The sequence below is a fragment of the Piliocolobus tephrosceles genome, chromosome 8 (genome assembly GCF_002776525.5).
Source record: "Piliocolobus tephrosceles isolate RC106 chromosome 8, ASM277652v3, whole genome shotgun sequence".
Classification (NCBI taxonomy): domain Eukaryota; kingdom Metazoa; phylum Chordata; class Mammalia; order Primates; family Cercopithecidae; genus Piliocolobus; species Piliocolobus tephrosceles.
The window spans coordinates 121,381,582-121,403,125 of NC_045441.1; the positions used below are offsets into that span (position 1 = coordinate 121,381,582).

Below are 21,544 nucleotides of genomic sequence, written 5' to 3' on the forward strand. Positions count from 1 at the left end.
GTGGCTCTAGCCCTGTCCACTTTATCATTCAGGATCACTGCCAAGAACCTCAGGATGGAAAGCTGCTCTGGGCAGTGGCTGGCCAAGGAAGTCCAGTGCTTGCTTTGGCCATGCAGCAGTTTCCTCCCGTTTTACTTTGGCTGCCAGGAAATTTCAAAGCCAGATTTCTTGCCCAATTTTAGGAAATACCTGGCGAATGTCATCCCTCCTCTCTCCATCTCTCTCTCTCTCTCCTTCTCTGTCTCTATGTCTATATCATATGCTACATACATACACACACACACACATATATGCATACTTTATATACAAATATATATACATTTCTCATTAGTTGTCTTAATGTCTACTGGGTTCCCCTTGGAAATTCTGTCATATGCTTTCAGGAGAAGGCGGCGGGTTCAAATCCTAAACAGATAAGGAAAATGACTCTTCCATGAACCCCATTATATGTGCATGTTATTCTCATTTTATGAATTCCCATGTGTATTCAGTGACAGCCAACTGCATCCAGGGGGTTTTTGGCCCTCAGAGAGCAGAGGTGGAGCAGATGCAGCTGCAGTCCCAGTCATGGTGCCGCACTACACTCATGTTTCTCTAAGGTTTGGCCCTGACCACATTCAAGTCTGTGTCAAGTACTTGAGCTCAGTTGCTTTCACCTCCCCTTCTAGACTGTGGGCCTCCTGAGGGAGATGCTGTGTTGGAACTTATTCCTCATCCTAACCCCCACAGCCAGAACCATCAAGTCATAAAATCCAACTCAATTAAACAAGCACTCATTAAATAATCTAGTGAGAGGCATTGTGTAAGGCGATCAATGGCTGTCAGTTGAAGAAGGAAGGAGGAGGAGGAGGAAGGAAGATGAGAATAAGGAGTGAGGGAGGAAGGAAGGAAGCAAAGAAAGGAGGAAGAAAGGAAGGGAGGGAGAAAGGGATCAAGGAAGGAAGGAAGGGAGAGAGCAAGGAAGGTGAGAGAGAGGGAGGCAAGGGGGGAAAAGGAGGAAAGAGGGAGAGAGAGAGGAAGGAGAATGAATGCCAAATTCCCTATGACATATTTCAGGGCATTTGATGGCCAGGCATAAAATCCATCACTTCAGGCTTCCAGCTTCCAAAAGCAGCTCAGAATCATGAGGAAATTATACCACTACAGCTGTCATTAATCTGAGAGGTTTAGTTTTTAAAATGATGGGTGTGTGCGGCAGGGAGTATGTTCATGTCTCCACCATCTCCATAATCACAAGGCTGAGAGACTCCAAAAGCCTCTGTCCCATAGAACTGCTTGTCAGCCAGCCTTTGATGAGAGGTTCCAGGCAGGAAGGAATTTAAGGACTGGGAAGAGATCCTCAGAGAGGCCATGGAATGGGGAAGGGGGTGGTAGGGTGAGAGAAGTGGGGGCAATGGTGTGGGTAGAGGGAAATGCATTGGGTATGCAGGTAAGTGGTGGGCAGGGGTTAATGAGGTCATGAAATAGGGATAATGGTGAGTGGGTGCTATGGTTTGAATGCATCTTCCAAAGTCATGTCTTGAAAGTTTAATCCCCAATTAAACAGTGTTGAGATGTTGGACTTTTAAGAGGTGATTAGTTCACAAGGGCTCTGCCCTCATGAATGGATTAATGTTACTATCACAGGAACATGCTTATTATGAAAGAGGGGGTTTGTTATGAAAGGGAGTTCCACCCTCTCCGCTCTTGCTCTCTTGCATGTAGTCTCCTGACTTTTCACTTTCTGCCACGAGGTGATGCAGTAAGAAGGCACTTGCCAGATGCAGCCCCTAGATCTTGGACTTCTCAGCCTCCAGAATAAGGAATCAAATAAATGACTCATCTCTATCAATTACCCAGTCTCAGACATTCTTCTATAGCAGCAGTAAACGGACTAAGACATTGGGGTGAGGGACAAGTGTGAGGGCGATAGGATGGCACATGAGTGTGCAGGGACTGGCCAGAAAATGGAAGCAATGGTGGCAACCACAGAAATAATAAAACAAATGATACTAGAAGTCATAAATACATTGATGAAATTTTCCACAAGATCATGGGGTTGATACTATTATTATCCTCATTTTATAAATCAAGAAACTGAGGCAAAAACAAAATGTTGAGCAATTTGCCCATGTTCACCCAGTTAGTAAGTGGAAGAGCCCGGGATCAAAGCCCAGGAGCTGCCTTGTGAAGTCGAAGCTCTTGCCTGCCTACCGTGCCACACTGCCATGCACCCATCTGGGGACTCTGGGTCCTGAGAGCTAAAGCATCTTACCTGAAACCACACAGCCAGGCACAGCAAAGTCTGGATTTGAATCCAGGTCTTCCAGACTTCAAAGGCTGTGCTCTCACTCACTAACAGACAGGATTCTCATGAACTGAGGGAGGTTGCAGGGCAGGCCCTTGCCCTGCGTTTGCCCACAGAGCTCTAGAGGGGCCCAGCAATCATGGTAATGAGCTCTGTGGCCTTTACCCAGCCAGATCACTGCTGGTCAAGACTCACCATGAAGTAATAGAGCTGCGAGGACCGGGCCATGAATTCAGGCCGACACACAGCCACGCAGATCTCCACGAAGCCTGCGTGCTGGCTGGGCTTGGCCTCCCCCATCTCACACACGATCCTGCAGGGAGGATAGGAGAAATTCCATGGGTTACAGGACTTCCAGCCAAGACCCTGCACCCCACAGCACCTACCCAGGTCCCTTTCTCCACAGTAGGATCTCAGGGATGGCCAGGTAGGGGAGCAAGGAGAACATATCCTAATTCCTCCTAGCAGGGTCTTCTCCTTAATTGTCAGGCAGTGAGGAAACTTGACCTATGGGATCTCCTTTGAGCGAGCCTAGAAGAGGGTCCCTTTGTTATGACTCTAGATGTTCAGTCTCTAATTCATGATTATCTACTCAGTTGTCAACTAGACTGGCAGGCATGTTCTAGCCAAAACCCTTGGGGAATAGGACTGGCAGAGTCCAGAGAGGCAAAGTGACTTACCCAAGGGCTGCAGGAAGTCAAACCAGAACTTGGAGCGACCTAAGGTTTTCTGGTCCCCACCTGGGAGCTTTCTGCTCCCAATGATTGGGCTGCCTCAGTGAAGTGCTTTTGCTTCCCAGCCAGCCCCAGGTTCCAGGCCGGGTGAGGGGATAATTGAGTGAGTATGTATATGTGTGTGTGTATGCGTGTGTGAACTTTTTCCTTTCTAAAAATTTTTATTGCTTTGATTACAAAATTTATTTATACCTTTTTAAAAATAATCCAACAGTCAAACAGTACAGAGTATGGCAGTAAAAAGTGAGTGCCTCATTCTTCTTAAAACTTAAAACTATATATATACTTAAAATTTAATTGTGTGTGTATATATATGTATATATATATATATCTCTTTGCAGACATAATATATAAATATATATGTGTATATATATCTATGTATATATGTATTCTTCATTTTATAAATGAAGAAACTGGGGGAAAGGAAAGTTAGGCAACTTGCCCAATATATATCTTTGCATACACATAGACACATATACATACACACATATGTATATTTATATTTGTATTTCGTATGCAGGCACACATAAGCATAAATGTGTTTTTACATATATATACAATTACACTTGTAAACATACATACGTAAGGAAAGATATATGTGTTTTTTAAAATAAAAGCAAAACATAACATATCCATTGCTATAAACACTTCTGTTTTTGCTCAGCACAATAGCGTGGACCTTCCTTCCCATCTCTATAGACACAGCTCGACATTTTTCTTTTCAGCAGCCTCACAGTGCCTCCTCTGATGATTGCACTATCATTTACACAACCATCTTCCTATTGATGAACGTTTAGTTGTCCTGATTTTTCTGCTACTCCAAATTATTCTGCAAAATGAACCAACTGACACACACATCCTTAGGCACTGTATAGTAGGATAGATTTCTGGAAGGAAACTGTTGGGTCAGTTTGCGTATTTAATATTTGATAGGTAGAGCCAAATAATGTTCCAAGAAGTCTAGACTATGCACTTCTGTCGATGGTCTGCTCTTTCGCCAACACCAGATATGAACAATCCAATGGCGGGGAGGGGGGGAATCTCATTTTAATTTTTATTTTTATTTCACAAATTATGAGTGAGGTTTTATATTTTTTCACATGGGTGTGTTTTTAAAATATCATATAGCCTTTCCTTTGACTTTTCTGGTGAAGCCCTCTTTCTTGCTGATAGATTGTCTGAATTAGGAGTATTAACTTTTGTCTGTTATAAATATTGCAATGATTTTCTCCTTGCTTGTCATCTTTCAACTGTGGTTCCAATGTCTTTTGCCACACTAAAGTTTAAAAGCACTTGTGTGGTTAAGTTGGTTGTTCTTTTACTTTGTGGCTTCTATGTTTTATGTTTCTCTTAGAAACAACTTTTGAGTAAGGTTCCAGAACAAGTAATACCTTGCTATCCAGATCACATAATTAATGCATGTTTGGTGTTTAAAAAAAATAGAAAGTACGTGAAAGCACTTGTCATACTTACATAACCCCTAGTTGCACCATTGAGAATGTAATTTTCCATAAGACCATGGGGTAGATGCCATTATTATCCTCATTTTATAAATGAAGAAACTGAGGCAAATAAAATGTTGAGCAACTTGCTTACATTCACCCAGTTAGTAAGTGGCAGAGACAGGGCTCCAGTCCCAGGAATCTCCTTGTAAAGTCCAAGTTCTTGCCTATGTACCATGCCACACTGCCTTGTACCCACGTGAAATATCCAATGTCAACGTTTAAGACTGTAGTCAGTCTTAATTTTCTTTTACAAAACTGATTCGAAACTCTATATTATGCTTGTAACCTGTGTTCCAAGAACCTGTGTTCTCACTTAATATACTTTGAGTATATGCCTGGTCATGATTCTTCATAATATCAGATTTAATGGCTGTGTAGTTTTCTTTCCTGTGCTTATACAATAATTTACTGAATTGATGAATTCCCTGTTTTTACACATGTAAATCACTTCTGAGTTTTTACTATTATAAATAAGGCTGAAATAAGCATTCTTAAAAATAAATAGTTGTGTATTCTGGTTATTTAGAGAAAGTTCTAGAAGTGTGATGGCCAGGCTAAAGGCCTTGGACCCACATTTCTAAATCTCCTTCCAGAAAGTTTGTCCCAATTTCCCCTTGCACCATGAGTGAAGGAGTCAGCTACTTCTCACGCCTCTCCTGCACTGGGCATTAACTTTCACTAACCACTCCCTAGTGTTTTAATTTGCATTTCATTGATTACTACTGCCGTTAAACATTTATTTTTCGTATGACTTTTGGTTCTTTTTTAATCTCATAAGTTGTACGTTCATGCTCTTTGATCATTTTGCGATCTTTGTCTTTTATTTATAAAAGCTCTTTATATATAAAGAAAAAGTATTTATTAACTGTAATAGGATGTAACCAGACTCCCAGTTTATCATTCACATTTTTATTTTGCTTGCAATGATTTTTGATGCACAAGTTTTAAGGTTTTAAGTACTCAAATCCCCTAATCTTTTTCTTTATAATTTCCTCTGTTGCAGTTATACTTTGCACAAGTTCGCCTTCTTGAAATCAAGTAAATTTCCACCTGCATTTTCTTCTAATCCTTTCACAGTTTCATTTTTTAAACGTAACTCTTTAATGCATCTGGAATTTATTTTGGTATATAATGTGGAATAAGGATCTGCTATTGTACTTTTTCCAGGGAGTTAACCAGCATCAATTATTGAATGATCTTTCCTTGGGTGATTTGAAATATCACCTCTATTACAAACTAAATTTGTATGCATCAGCATTCTTTTTCTGGGTCCTCTATCTTACTTTACTGATCTAACTGGTATCACATTATTTTAATCATGTGGCTTCATAATACTTTTGATATCTGGGTATGTAAATCCAAAGTCGGATATTTTAAAATTCCTCAAATCACAATATATTAGCAGTGGCCTAGTTTGGTTTCATTCCAGAAAGGTGTCAGAAAGTTGAAAGAGCCATAGAAAGATCTTTTGGTAACTAACTGATGATGGACCAGAGAGGTGAGTCCTACCAAGACTAGATCCTTAAACCATCTGATCTGCTATGAGCATCTTGGGGAGACTTCATGGAAATCAGGAGGAATTGAGGATGGCGGTAGTGATGGTTCAGAATCAGTAAACCTAGGCAAGACCCAGGAGCAGAAATGGAAACTGTACTCACATACCTAGGGGAGGCCTTGTGAAGAGTCAATAATTTATGCATACAGCACAAGTGACAAGATTTCACTCCAGGAGGTGCAACAAAGACGGTATGGAATATAGATTCTATAGTGCTGGTAAACATTTTCATAGTTGTGTTTGTTGGGCTGGAAGATGGTGCTTACTTATTTACAAGGCCATGCGTGATTCACGAACCTCCTCTACTAGATGGGTTACAGTTCAAGGTCATTTGTTGAATGACCTATTCAGTGGGCCAGCAGACTTTCAAAGAGAAAAATAACCTAAGGCACCCACAAGCCTGAGAGCGGGTGTGAATTTCATTGTCAGTTTCCACAGAGAGTAGCACAGGATCAGTGCTGGGGGTGGGGATGTGAGTGGGAAGTTGGGGACAGCAGAAGGAATTGGACTTACACTTCTCTTGCAGATTTTCATTTTGTTTTGTCTCCCTTCCTTCCATGCAGCCTTATATCCCAGGTAGGTAACAGTCACCTTTCTCTCCCAGCTAGTTCTCCTTTTCCTCTCTACACTTTCCCCAGTATGGCAGCTAGCTAGCTGAGCAGGCAGGGAGTTGTGGGAGTCCACCCTCCAACTCTAGAATATTAGGGTGATTCTTCCCCACAAGCTCTGACTTGCACCTAGTTGCTGACCAGAATATCCCTAATACTAAGCTATCTTCCCTCCCCTTCCCTCCCTTCCCTCCCCTTCCCTCCCCCTGTTCCTCCTGTGCTTTAGGCAACTTCACTTACTGTTCTGCAGGGATGTAACCATCCACCAAAGGGCTGCACTCCACACCAGCCACCTTGACATGGGAAGCGATGTCGCGAAATTCCAGGCCCAGGTTCTCCCCTCGGATAGTGACCTTGGTGCCCCCTTCCCGGGGGCCTGTCACTGGGATTATCTAGAGGGAGGAAGAGAAGTAATTAGACAGACACCAAGATACTGCCATCACTCACTTGTTGATGAGGCCAGGAGAGGCTGCTGGCTCTTCTCTCGTCTGCCCCAGAGTTCCTGAGTGGCTCGAAGTCCCCAAGGGCACCCAAGGCCTGTGGTAATCAATGCATAGTAGCTTCTAGGAAAACAGTCCGTGTTTGTGTGTGTCCCTAGGAGCAATATCCAAAGCCTATGGTACATCTTCCCATTTCATAGAAGAAGAAAGGAGGGGATGGAATGCGACCAGCAATGCTACTGGGTGATTCATAGAAAACTGGGATTCATGCCTTCTAGCATTTGCTTGTGTTGGTTCTACTCTCAAGGAAAATAAAAACCCCTGCTATCCACCCAGAGCCCTCTACGTGTATGTGACCCTACCCACCTCTCAAGATGCTTCTCAAATGACACTGCCCCACAACCCTGTGTTCCTCCTCTTTCCACTTAAATTCCAAGATACCTTCTTTGTGACACTTACATGGCAACAATTCTTTGTGCCTGTCCCTCATCCTTCCCACTCCCAGCGCCCTCCTCCTCCGATCCTGAGTCTCTAGGCGCAGGTCTGTCTCACCCCTCCTTGTGGGATTTTCAGTAACATTACAATCTTCATGTCTTGCATCGTCACTGTAATAAAACCTACAACTGTCCAAACATCTTTCCGGAATTATTATCAGCATTTGTCACAACTCCTTTGCCTTTGTTGTTTGGCCTGGTACCACATGGATTTAGGTTTAATTTAAATTTTATCCTCGTACACAGGTCAAAGTGTACTGGCTTTGTCTCCTAAATCCATGTCAAAAACCCATGATTAAAATGTGAGGACTCAACATCCAAGTGCCTGCTTTGAGGTGGGGGCTGTACAGTTAACACAATCTCATCCTGGCGTTTCATGGGCCAGAGAAGGGCGTGCTTCCATTCCTGGCGCCTATGAGCACCAGCACCTGGACCTTGGCCAATGTCAGCAGGATTAGAATGGAAGGAGCCCAGAGATTCTCTCTCTATTCCTTTCCAGCATATCCGACTCTCCTCAACCCTGCAGGGCCAGAAGTGGGAATTCCAACCTGGGGTGAGGGTGAAAGGAGGGGGAAGCAGAAGAAACTAGGCTGTGCTGCCCTCCCCACCAAGTGGCAACTTCTCCAGGTGAGACTGCTTACCTGCCACAGTCAAGCTATCTCCCACCGCCTACACAGCCCCGTGAAGGTGGGTGTGATTGTAAGTGAGCGCATGCAGGGTGTGAGCCTGTGTATAAGTGTATTCTCATTGCAGTGGAAAAACAGCTTCCCTGGAGACATAGGCCCATTTCTATGAGAGGGACGTGGACAGACATGGGGAAGGTTGGAGGGAGAGTCTGTGTTCTTCCCAAGTGTCTGCCTGGCCAGTCCCCAAAATGCCACTGGCACCTGGCAGTGGTGTCCCCATGATATTCTAGCCCTAGCTTGTCATACTGAAAAAGGAATTTTATCTCTGGCCCACTTCTTAGTTCCCCAGGTTCCCCTAGGGCCAATACCAGTATGGAGGCAGTAAATAGCCTCTGTCACAGGGAGATTTGTTTAATTTGCCATCTCCTCCCTGGGATTTTCTTGGACCCAGGCCAAGAAGAAAGCAAGTTCCACCGATAGCACCAGACACACTACACAGCAGCCCCCCGGGTTGGTTTCTTGTTGAGGGCTCTGGGAGGAGCCATTCCACAGAGGAGGCATGAGGGTGAGGGGTGGGGACTGGGAAGGGAGGACATGGGCCCCAGTGTGGGGTAGTGGGGAGAGGAGAGGTCCAGCTGTCCTCCTATCCCAGATCTTTCTGTAGGTTAATTCTGCAAATATTTCTTCCAAGTCTGAGAATCACTGTTTAGATTCCTACCATGCAAGAGACTGAAGTGGGGACTGAGAGAAACTTTCAGAGCCTGTACAGCCAGGAAGGTGGAGGATAAAGGATCTGAAGCATGGGGCACATTTTGAGGGCCACCCCAAGGGGCTGCTTTGCTGGGTGAGGCTGTTCATCCACAAAACCCAATAATCTTGCTTTCACACATCCCTGGTGCACATGCACAATTTGTGAGTGGGGGTGTGAGGTCTCACCATTGTGGTGGAAGAGAACAATAACCTAGGAGAACATTACTCAGGAGACCTAGGATTCAGGACCATGTTACTGACACTTTGGTTAGAGTATATGTGCCTCTCTGAGCATTAGCCTCTGTCTAGAAGAGAATAATAACCTGATGATAACCCTGGCCTTGGGAGACATTATGGGTTTGAACTGTGATTCCACCAAAGTCACAGGGAGAAGTCCTAGCCCCAGTGTCTCAGAATGTGTCCTTATTTGAAGACAGGGTCTTTACAGAGGCAATTAAATTTGAAGGAGACCATTAGGATGGGCTTTGGTACAATATGATCTAATGAAAAAGGGAAATTTGGCCGCAGAGAAACGCACAGAGAGATGATAGGAAGCCACACAGGGAGAAGATGGTTATCTCCAAGCCAAGGAGAGAGATGGGGAACAGATGCTTCCCTCACAGTCCTCAAGAGGAACTGACCCTGCTAAAACTGTCTACCTCCTGAACTACAAGATGATCCATTTCTGTCATGCAAGCTGCCTATTCTGCAGTACCTTGTGACGGCAGCTCTGGGACTCCAATAGAACAGGTGGTTGTTTGGACTGACAAGGTATGGGGTATAAAGGTGCGATGCAACTATTAGCCATCACACATATATATGGCCTTTATTTTTGCCTGCCACTGTTAAGTGATCATATACTGTGTGTATTTGTGAAACTGTGCACAAAGCCTGGTACCAGTTCGTCCTCACTGTTCACTGAGGCAGAGACTTGAGTCTTTATCTTGTCTCCTTCCCCCTCTTCCAGCTGCTTCATAATCCTGACCAGCATCCACAATGGTAAAGAGGTAGTGAGCACCTACTATGTGCTCAGCCCTGAGCTGGAGGCACAGATGCTATGGTGCCACAGATGCCATGGTGCCACGGGGGAGGAGCATGTGGAGAGAGAGATGCAACCCATTTTTTTATTTTAAGAGGGAGCAAGGGACTCCGGCCATGCTGGAAGAGTAGAGGAGTTAGAGGAGAAGAGACAGGACTACTTAAATTAACTCCAGGGGCAGTGATTTCCTTGGCTTAGACATCCCTGGGAAGGATTTTATCAATGATGATGAGTGAGGAGGAGCCTGGTGAGATCCCCATGCGCTGGGCCCGGAGTGAGGTACCTTGCCTGCAGGTGCGCATGAAATTCTTCCAACTCCCGTGTAAGTGGGATGCTGAGGCCCACCACACATGTGAGGAAGGTGAGGTGTAGAGATAGTAGCCACACCTAGGTACCCAGCAAACAGCTGGTGGAGCCTGGATTCAAACCCTGTTCTCTGGGACCCAGTGTCTGCATGTTTAGCTCTTCTCTGTGTTCCTCCCTGGGTCTTCGCTCCATGGCCTGTGTCCCATTGGTCCGCCTAAACTGTGCTCCATCTTACAGCTCAGGGCTTGTTTTGGTGGAGTTCGAAGGCCTCTCTGTTGTGACCTTCTTCACCTCCCCAGAGCTGGGCTGTGCCCCAACGCCCATGCAACCGCCAATCATGGGCTGACACTTGGTGAGGGTGCCACCAGTGGAACTTCAGGCCTTGCCACCGAGGCTTTTACAGACAAAGGAAGGGACTGGCAAGGACTGAGTCCTTCCTGACCCAGCTCCTTGGAGATTCCAATAGGACAATCGAGCCCCAACAAGAGTCTCTGATCTAAGCCTAAGCTTCCAGGGAAGCCATGAAGGAAAACTAGGGCACCACCCAGCCAGGAGGAGCAACCAAGTCCACCCGGTGACCACTGGGTGACTGACACCACGGCTGGGCAGAGTTTCCGCAGGGTGTGGCGCAGCAGCCTGGAGCCTGTCCATTTGGAGCAGGAGGCCCGACCCCGGCTTACCTCTGTGATGCGGGGGTTCGTGCACTTGCTGTTGGCACCAGACAGCTCCAGCCACCGGCTCTCCTGGGCAGGGCAGTGCTGGCGCAGGGTACACTGGCCTGGACTCTGGCACCAGCCACATGCGAAGTCTGGGTCAGCCTTGAGGCACAGCCCGCAGCTCTCTCGCATGGCTCCACACTTATAGAGGTGAACTGCAGAGGGGAAGGGCAAGGGCAAGGGGTGCTTGGGAACGGCAGTGGGGACAGGAGGGGCCCAGAGAGGGACAAAGAGTGCAGTCCCAGCCTGGGGCAATGGGGCACAAAGGCAGCTTTGCCCCCTTAGCCGTTCTGATGCAAAAAAAGAACCAGAGAGAAAGTCCAGACCAGAGCAGAGGGACTGAAATGGGAAGCTCTGGGAACTCTGTTCACTCAGCAGCCCTTCCCAGGAAGTCCTCTACATGCCACCTCCTCCCAGAAGCCACCAGCCCAGGTCAAGCTGTACAGAGCCCATGCTCAAGAAGTAACGGAGAAGCACAGATGGTGGAGAGGCTGTGAGGGAGGGACTCAGAGGGAGAGGGACAGCCACCAGGAGGCGGGGACAGAATGACACCTGAGAGAATGCAGGGCAGCTCCTTCCCTCTCTACCCCATCCCTTCCCCTCCCTCCCCTGCCAGGCTCCAGCCCTTCCACACCTTTATTCTGAGCTGGGTTGTCAATGTTGAAATGCCCATTCCACACGACTGTCAACTCCACGGGCAGGTTGTTGATCTCCATCCCTTCATAAGAATACTGCAGCCAGGTCGGGGAGGAGGAAAGAAAGTGGGGTCACAGAGAGTTCTAGAGAGGGCCCAAAGGATCAGCCTAGGGCTGTTAAGAGCTCACGAGCTAAGGACTTGCCAAAACTGTGCCTGTGTCTACCTGTGTGCACACAAGTATGCGCAGGCACATGTGGGTACAGGTGGGGAAGTGTATATTAGAGGGAGTGGAAGATAACACAGGGGTGGGCCAGGCCTCCAAGCATGCCCCTGTGGATGCCAGCTCAAGGAGCAGATGGGAGCACGCCACTAGCTCATCTCCTGTGGGTCTCAGGCAAGAGGCCTGTTCCCACCCCCTGGGCTTTCCTGAGAGGTAAAACTGAGGGAAGAGTCTACTTCCTCCCAGGCTGCCCAGGGAAACCCTGGTCCCTAGGCCCTCCCAAGTCTGCAGTTAGGTTGGGGAACTCTAATTTCCAGGAAATGTCCAGGATAGGTGGATGCTTTTCCAAAGACCTGGGGAGGGGTGATCACTTCCCAGGCAAGATGGTGGTTACAGAGACTAAGAAATGAGGGGACTACACCCTAGGGGGATGAGAGGCAGAGGTTAAGAGAAAAGAGGACTAGATGGGAGCTTGTTGGTGAGGGGGGAAATCCTGAGGATTCTGGAGGGCAAATATGGGAATCTGGGCCTGGATGCTACAGGTAGTCACTAGCTCAAAGCCAGGCTCACGCCCAGATTCCTGTTGTGTTCCTGTCCTTGGAGGGCCCCTCAGGGTCCTGCTCCCCTGCCTGGCTAAGAGATAGGAGGTGAAGGGTGGAGAGAAGAGGGAAGTGCTGGCTTGAAGATGCTGGTGGAGGGGGCGGTCCCCAGGCATGATGGTCCCTAGTCTGCCTTCCCATAGCAGACCCATCTCAGTCCCCAGAGAAAGAGGGTTAGCAGAGGAACCTAGAGCCCACCCTGGGCAGCAATTTCCAACCCCTACCTGGTGATTTTCTCATTATTCCACCCGACTCTGCTCGCCACATGGGGTGGGATGGAGGAATGGAACTGAGACAGATTTTCTGCATAGGAGGGGCTGAGGCCTGGCAATTTGTTGAAAGAGGTTAGTCCAGAGGACCAGGTTTGAAGTTATGTTTGCAGAACTCATGGGCTCTTTTAATTCAAATTTAATTTGAATTAAAAATTTGGAGGGCTTCGCTAGGGTGATGTTGATGGATATCACGGGAGGCTGCTGAGGCTTCCTCCTCCACGTTGGCCATGGCACCTTCATGGAGAGGGAGGGTGGCCACAGGACATGGGAAAACACATCTGAGAAGAATCTCAGAGGGCTACTGTCCACACCTCTGCCTCTGGGCAGGGACAGGTCTGCACCCTGTTTGTAGGAGCTTCTAAAGGAGACGTTATAATCCTCAGTGCAGGAAATCGCCCTAAATTCCTGAGTTACGGAATGTGCTCCCATGAAAACAAACTGTGACTTGACGTTGCCCTCATACAGCAACCGCAGGAGGACGTGCCTCCAGTCACTTCTGGCCCTGCCCTAGTGTCCAGAGTTCTAACTCCCTCCCTGGTGACGTGTGCCGTGGCCAGAGGGCCACATTCGTTGTTTGTCCCACAATGGATGCACTGCATCCCCCTCGTTGAATCTGTCTTGTGAACAATGGCTCTGGGGCCAGGGCCAGGGTCCAAGCTCACAGAGTAAAGCAAAGGTTCCTAGCCCTGCAAAAACCACAGTGGAGACTTTGATCATCATAGAACTCAATCATCAACTCCCCAGAGGTTGTCTCTGCAGCTGGGTCAGGCTGGGTGGTCCTAAGTTTCCTGAAAACCTCTTCTACTTTAGACTGGTGGTTCTTAGTGTGGTCTATAGATTCCTTCATCAGAACCACCTGGGGGCCTACTAAAATGCAGATTCTAGGGCCCATCCCAGATCTGCCAGACTGGAATCTCTGGAGATGGGGAGCATTTTGAGAACTACCCTGTGATTCTGGTGCTGATTAAAAAGTTAGAGAATCTCTGCAGTCTGTTAGAAGTAGGGAGGTAGATGGACTGCGCCTGTGGAGGGAGAAGGGTATAAGAGGGGGATGATCTCCCTCCCTTCCTCCCTCCTTCTGTGTGTGTGTGTGTGTGTGTGTGTGTGTGTGTGTGTGTGGGTGTGTGTGTGGGTGTGTGTGAGAGAGAGAGAGAGAGAGAGAGAGAAACTTTCAGGCTTCCAATTCCCTCCTCCAGCCACATTCAATTCCTTCCCATCCTTCCCATCTCTCTCCTTGAAGGTCCCAGTGGGGAAAGGTGATCCCCACAGGCTTCAAACTGCTGTCTGGACGACTCTGGGCAGGGCTGGCTGTTCCACCCCAAGCTGAGCACCATTTGATCACCTGGAGGCAGTGCTGGGGCGGGCAGAGCTCTGACCTTTAGGAGGGATACTGGCAGTGGCTATGTCAGAATGGGAGCCTGGCTTCTGCTTTCAGGCCTGGGTCTGGCCAGGACACAAAGTGGAAGCAGCAGGTGGTGACCAGGAGTGTGTTAGCCAAAGATGAATAAATCCTCAAGCCCCCTCTCAGGAAGGACCTGACATCCCACAGAGAGGAAGGCAAAGAATCCTACATACGTATGCATGTGAGCATCTGTGTACACAAATGTGTTTATGTGCATGCTGACTTGAGAAGAGGTTAGCACACATCTCCATGTTGTCTGTGTCCATAAATGCACATGCACATAGAAGTGGTTCTGCCAGTGACCAGCTGTGTGAAGTGAGCAGATAATCCACGTCTTAGTTTCCCCATTGGTAAAGTGGGAATTCAAAGCAGTTCACATCTCCTTGGATTGGGGTAAGGATTCAAGATCACGCACAGCATGCTCTGAGCATAGTATCTGTCACATAGTCTAAGCACTCAAATGTGATTTTGTATTTTAGTCTATGTGCATACAGTTGGGGATGCTATGCAAAACTATATTCGTGTTGCTTATGTTTATGTTTGTGCAGAAAAATAATAGCAGCCATGCACTGAGTGTTTCTGTGCCAGACCCTTAATATGTATGGGATGTACGCATATGAGAATGCTTATGTGCTTATGTGTTCTGGTATGTGTGTGTGTGTGCATGTGTGCAAGCATGAATTTTCTCTTTGAAGAAATTGAAAATAAAAAAGACATTAGGATCACATGTGCTGGGCATTTCTTTCCCCCAATCCTGGGATCACAACTATGAAATATTAGAGAAATCATTAACCCCACGTGCTCCCCCCAAGTCCCCCTCTGTTTCTAGGGAAGTTTCCCCTGTTCCTGGAGGCTCTCTCTCCTGTGGATGACCTGCAATGTGCCTGGGGCAGGGTAGGGGAAAGGGGTGGGCATGGCAGACGGAGCCTCTCTGCCTCTGCAGACAGCTGGGAGCCTGGACCGCAGGCTCCCATCCCCCCAGGATCCCCCCATCTCCACTCCACTTAGCATTTATATAGCTCTCTGTAATCAGCAGGCAGTTAATCTGCACAAAGCTCAGAGCCCGGGGAGGACAGGCTCCAGGCTCCTGGAGGCTGGGAGGTTAAGTGTCTCAATCAAGGTCTGGCACACCATGCCGGGCTAATGGATGACTTTCCCCATTACCCTGGGAAAGTGTGAACCTCAGCTTCTACTTCTAAAGCAAAAATGAGACCTCGATATAACTGAGACATTCTTTCCTCCAGCCAGTCCCTTGTCCCGAGATCTGAGATATTTTGCCGGAAAGTTCTATCATTTGGGCAAAAAAATCTCAACAACCTAATGCTAGGGGACACAAGAAGCTGGTATGTACCCTGTGTCCATCTCTAGTCCAGAGGACTCTGCTGACCCCTTTTCAGCTGTGTCCCAGTAAAGTAGAAAGGGGGCAAGTTCTCTTCCTGTTGCTCCCCTATCCCTGTTTTGCACATGGTAAATGAAGGTGCCAAGAGAAAACCAGAGGCCCGCATGAGTCCGCGGAAGCTGGGCCTGGCGCCGGCCCTCACGACCAGCACTTCAGCCAGCCAGATGCCCTTTGCAGCCCACTCACTGGCGTGATTGGCAGCCTCTGAGAGCTGGTGGCCATGCACTATTATTAGCAGCACTTGACATTTTCCTAGAGCCTTGGTCTAAAGTAGGCCACGAATACCTACAGTTGCTTCCCCTCAACTGCTACCTGTGAGTCCGCTCTGTCCTCCTCCCACCAGCCCCTGGGGGCTGCAGCCATTGGCTCAAGGCCTGTCCCCGCATAATGGGGTTGGAAGTGGCTCCACCACCCCAGCCCAGTGTCACTCCCACACTGAATTTTCTTCTTTTTTCTCTGCTCTCCTCTGAGACTAATTTATCACCCACCTCCTTCTGCCATCACAAACTCATGGATTTCTTTGTTAGATCCCTTGTCCAATGCTGTTTTGATTGTTCATGGATTTAGGAAATGAAATAATTTCTTCTTCCACACAATCCTCTTTGAGGCTGATCAGACCATACTCCCAGGAATAACACCAAAGCTGGGGTAGAAAGTGCCCTTTGCTGCTGTTCTTTGCTCAACCTGTGATTAGGGGTTATGTTATAAAACTGGATTCAAGTTCTCAATTTGTGCCTTACTTGCTATGTGATCTGGAGATGGTCACTTGCCCTCTCTGGGCCTTGGAGACCTCATCCATAACAGGATTAAGTAGATACTCTCTCAGGTCTATTCTTGCCTGAAGGCACCCTGTTTTCTGTAACTATGGTGGGGGAGGGTTGCTCCGATCATGACCGCAAAGATGTTTGATGGAAATCGCTTGATGGCAAGCAGCAACCTGACCCAGACCAGCATTTAAACTGGGATTCCACTGTCCCCCATGAAAAGAGAGGCTCCTGGGAAATGGCAGAGCTGAGCCCTCCAGAACTATGTGATTCCAGTGGGTCCTAGGAAGCAGAGGGGACTCCTCCTACATTCTACTATCTGAGGGGTATCCCTCCTGTTGCCTCACTTTTTTTTTTTATCAGACTTTAAAATGGTAGAGAATTCACCTCTCCTACAACTAATGGTGTCAAAATTAAAAAGTCATGGAGGCAAAGTCAGCTGAGCTGCTTTAGAAGCGGTGACCTGGGGGCACCTACACCTGGCCCATGGTGGATGGGGAGGCCGCAGCTCTGAACTCCAGAGGGCCAGAGCACAGCAGGAGCTCTCCTCAGGTCCTGAGTTGGGGGCAGGGCACAGGCCAAGAGCTTCAGTCTCAGGTTCTCTCCTTGGTGAAGGGAATCGCAGCTTCCAGGCCTCCAGCTCCAGTGCCAACAGGGGCTGGAAGTAGAACTGACCACTGTGTCCTGGGATATCAGGCTTCCAGATGTAAAATTCCCAGGGGTGGAGCTATGTCACTTGCTGATTGCTTGAGGTCCAAGGATTCAATATCTGACAGTGTGCACACTGGAGCCCAGTCGTTCCCTTCCTTTTCCCATGGGGGCCGACCAGGATGCCAGCACCAGGTACCCCATAGGGACACCATGAAGGAGGAGACAGCACTCACCTGCCTGGTGCTGCTGAGACCCTGTTTGTGCTCTTGTTCCCAGGAGGCTCTGATTTCGCACCCATGTTTGGGGAGTTCCCTGTGATGGCTAAGGACTCATTTGGTCAGGCAGCTTTTGGCCTGGGAAATGCTGAGGACATTTCAACACAATCTACTTCCAATTCTGGCAGTCAACAGAATGGCAGAGGGTCCCAGCGAGCTTCTTGGAAGCTAAAGTTAGTCCCCAGGGCACAAAAGAACTTCTGACCAAGGGGTCTAGAAGACAACTCACACTGTTGTCTGGAGTATCTTTGTCTATTAACGGAGTCAACCAAAGCCCAGGCCATGGGGCCCAGTTTTACGACACCCGTGTCCCTCTCTTGGGGAACTGAGGGCACAGCCATCTGAGGACCGCAGGCTCTATCCACCCTTCTGACATCCCCAGATCCTTGGGGCAGCTTCTCTGAAGAAACAAGGCTGTTTTCTCCACGGTTTGAGATCCTCACCAGCCTTCTGCAGAGTCAAATGTGAGGCCCAGATGCAGGTCTCTTTCTACAGGGAGCGTCTTGTTTTGGAGAGAATGACTTGAGCCAAACCCTTGGGGCTGATCTACTTGAACTCAGAATTTATGGGGAAACAGGAGGTGTTTAATATCTCCTTTGTTTGCAGATTTAATCTGGAGTGCTGCAGAAATCTGAAAAATAGCTTGGCCACCAGGGCAGGAGGGGGATGGGCACACGGGATGCCGTGGGAACAACATCTGGGGTTTCAGAGGTTGTGAGAGCAGCGACCAGCTCTATCCCTGTAATGCTGAGTGACCTAGGGCAAGTGTGTAGGATTCTTTGGGCTCCATTTCCCCCTGGACTACTTCCTGCAGGAAGAGTGGGGTGTCCCATGAAATCCTTTTTCTGGGACTTTCCTGGTCACACATCACATCTCCAAATACAGACACTGTATGTAAGTGCCCAGGAGCAACTAGAAGAATACATGGGAAGCAGTGTGACACAGAAGGGGCCCTCAAATCCAGGCCACCTCTGCCACTCACTAGTTGTGTGACCCTGAGCAAGTCACTTACCTTCTGCCATATTTTGGGATGCATTACCCCAAAGTGAATACAGCTTCAGCTTCTGGGCCTACACTCGCACACACAGCCCCTTTTAAGGCCTATGTATCTAATTTTGTACTTATTATATTTCAGTCTTAAAGAAGGTCTCCAAATGGTATGTCTCACCCCACAAATCTAGATCTGCCCCTGCTTCCAGGCCTCCACTTTCTCTTTTGTGCAGTGAAGAAAAACTTTAAAGTTTCTATGACTTGAAAATGTTCTGAATCTATGTGTCTAGTGTTTGTCTCTGAGCATCTGGGCACAAAGAAGGGAGCCCAGAAAGTCAGAAAGAGACCAGAGCAGTAGCTGGAAAGGCAACATGGCAGGTGCGAAGGGAAGTGGGCAGAAAAGGTGATACACAGGTGGGGTTCACTGTGGGGTACCTAGGAATGAGGTAGACAGCTGTCAGCAGCCTGGGGGCTGCTGACCACTCATTGACAGGGCTTGGGCTTAGTGTGGATTTGCTACACATTGGGCAGGGTTTGTGCTGATCTAAGCAGCACGCTCCTGGCCAGCTCCTTCCCTTTTGTTGTTTCCTCCTGCCAATGCTTGGTCTGTCTCAGAAGCCTTCTCTGCTGAGAAACAGCCTCTATGTAGACGTGAAGGTGGTGGGATGTCTTTGGGGCTTGTTGAGAAGGCAGGGCACAGGGCTTTCAGAGCTTCTCAGGAAAGAGGATGGACATGAAGGTTCCTAGAGCCCAGCATCTGCCCACAAACAGGGCTCACAGCTCCACAGCTGGTCCAATATCCCTTCTAATCCTGTCTTGCACGGACAACCTTTACAAACATTTACAACTACGGCCAGGCCCTGGGTGACCTCAGAACCCAGCACGTTGCTGGGGCAGGTGTTGTGGGGCTGGGATGTGCCAGCAGGCATGGCGGAAGCAGGTGGCAGTTTTGTGCATGTTGAGGAAATGACTGCAGGACTGAGCTGATTTGGCTCCTAGAAAATGACAGTGATGTGGGTGGGGTGGGGGCCTGGTTTGGCGGTGGGCAGGGTTGGGTGACTCACAGAGGTGTTCTGGCACTGTACGCTGGAGCTGTTGAAGCGCAGGGCGGGCACCCGCTGCTCGCTGCCCTGGATGTTGAGGATGCATTCGTAGCCACGCTGCCCAGACTGGGGCTGGGGGAGGTTCTTGGCCTTCAGTGTGATAGGCTTGATCACCTCCACAGGCACCAGGATCTTGTCCACTCGCAGCAGCTGGGGGCAGTCCTGGGGACAGAGTGCATGGCTCAGGCTGGGCAGCCAGGAAACCAAAAGAGCAAGGACCTCTGCAGACATAATCCGGATGTTCCCTGTCTCCACCCTTCCACGGACACACCCACAGGTGACCCCTGAGGTGCTCGTGCCCACCCAGTGGGCAATGCACTGAGGACAAAAATGAAACTGAGGAATCTGGGGTCCTAGTGTCATATCTTGAGGTGGTCCCCACCCTCTTTGGGTTCCCTGAATACCTTCCTTATGCAATCTGAATTCTCCGACACTCCTGTAGCCTCCTCGTGGCACCCTTCTACCCTACTAGAGACTGCCTCTGCTGGCTGGGCCTCCCCCGCCCCGCCACTGCGGACTGATTATCTCTTTGCCTGCTAAGTTCCAGACTGTCAAGAATTGGGATGGATAGACCATGTGAGAATCTCCACAGAGAGGCAAAGCCTTGGGCCCTGCTCTGTCCCTGGAATGTAAGTCTTGACTGCAGCAGCGGGGCTGGGAGGACCTTCCCTACGTGGGCTGAATCTGATGTTTGAGAATGTTCCGGAATGGGACCCAGAGGCTTTATAAATCCAGAAGCTTCTGACCAAGCTTTAGGATGTCCTGGCCCCAAAGAAATGCCTCTCAGAGTAGAAACACTCTGAGCTCTTTCTAGATGCTAGCAATGGGCATACTTAGCCCTGGAGCCACAGGAGCCCAGATGGCCTTTACGATGGAGACAGTGAATCACTGGGCCCCTTTTTCCTGGGGCTATTGGCTTTGTCTAGGGAGGACTGGGGACATAAGGAGGTCAGAAGAAGGAGGGTGGGTGCTCTGCCCAGTTGAGTGGTAGGAGCTGGTGTGTTGCTGTATTCTCAGGAGCTGGGTGGAGGAGAGTCAGTATTGTAGCTCCTGCTGATGGATGTGGGCAGGCGTGAGGCCTTCCATAACACAAGTATGGCCTGGGTACCCCCTGTGCCAGGCAGGTCCCACTATCCTCCAGGTTCCTCCATCTGTGGCTCTGTCTGGGGCATGCCAAGACAGATGGTTCCTGGGCAGGTTGATCATCAAAAGCATGACGCACATGTTCTTTCTGAGGGTGCTTTGTCATGGGCTCACCACCAACTCTCAGCAGAGGCTTCTCTCCCCCACCTTAACACTTGTCCTTAGCAGAGTAAGGCAGAAAGGAAGCCACTGAGGAATGGTGGAAGGGAGGGGTTCCAGGTAGTTAGGCAACTGGCAGCTGTCCCTCCCAGATCCCAGAGCAAACATGAGCCAAATATCTCCGTGCCATTACGAGCTACACCATAACAAGACTTAGGCTTAGAGGGAGAAGGCTTGAGCTAGCTCAAGTACCCCTGAGCTGCTGATGAGCTCTGGAACTCTGAGCACATTTGAAACTCAATTTCCTTATCTATTAGTTGAGCGGGACTCCAAGACCCTGTTCATCTTAACCCATCATGATTCCATGATTTGTAGTGGTTGTTCCCTCTATCCTTTCTGATCATCCAACAAGAAAAGAGGAGGGAGAGAGAGGCAGGGGAAATGGAAGCAACAAAGGGAGACAGAAAGCTATAAGAGAACCTAGGAGACAGAGAAGAAGCTGGAGGAGCAAGACCATGGTCCACAGAGGGACCAGCAGTGGAGCCTTTCTTCATGGGAGTGTCCCAGGCCCATTAAACTAATCCTTCCTCCCATGCCCCTACAGGCTGCTCACACCTTTATCCTGAAGTACAGCTAAAAGAGGAACTGCAGATCCAGAAATTCCACTCCTGGGTTTACATGCCCAGAGGAACTGAAAACAGAGACTCAGAAATCTGCACACCCATCTTTACAACAGCATCATTCAAAACAGCCAAAAGGCAGAAGCAACCCAGGTGTTCACTGAGGAATGAATGGATAAACAAAATGTGACCTATTCATACAATGGAATATTACTCAGCCTTGAAAAGGGAGGAAACTCTGCTATAACATGGATGAAGCTTGAGGACGTTATGCTAAGTGAAATAAGCCAGCTACAAAAAGGCAAATACT

At 48.4% G+C, this 21,544-nt stretch overlaps 1 protein-coding gene across 2 annotated transcripts in view; it reads right to left on the minus strand.

The window, feature by feature from the left end:
• Positions 1-21,544, minus strand: part of PLXNA4 (plexin A4) — a 449,834-nt gene that overhangs the window by 63,540 nt on the left and 364,750 nt on the right. For both annotated transcript variants that reach the window (XM_023207833.1, XM_023207834.1), the window contains 5 exons: positions 19,334-19,534; positions 11,695-11,791; positions 11,025-11,215; positions 6,930-7,081; positions 2,483-2,600 (listed from right to left, as the gene is read on the minus strand). In XM_023207833.1, coding sequence (XP_023063601.1) covers positions 2,483-2,600; positions 6,930-7,081; positions 11,025-11,215; positions 11,695-11,791; positions 19,334-19,534 — 759 coding nt within the window. The remainder of the gene's footprint in view (positions 1-2,482; positions 2,601-6,929; positions 7,082-11,024; positions 11,216-11,694; positions 11,792-19,333; positions 19,535-21,544) is intronic.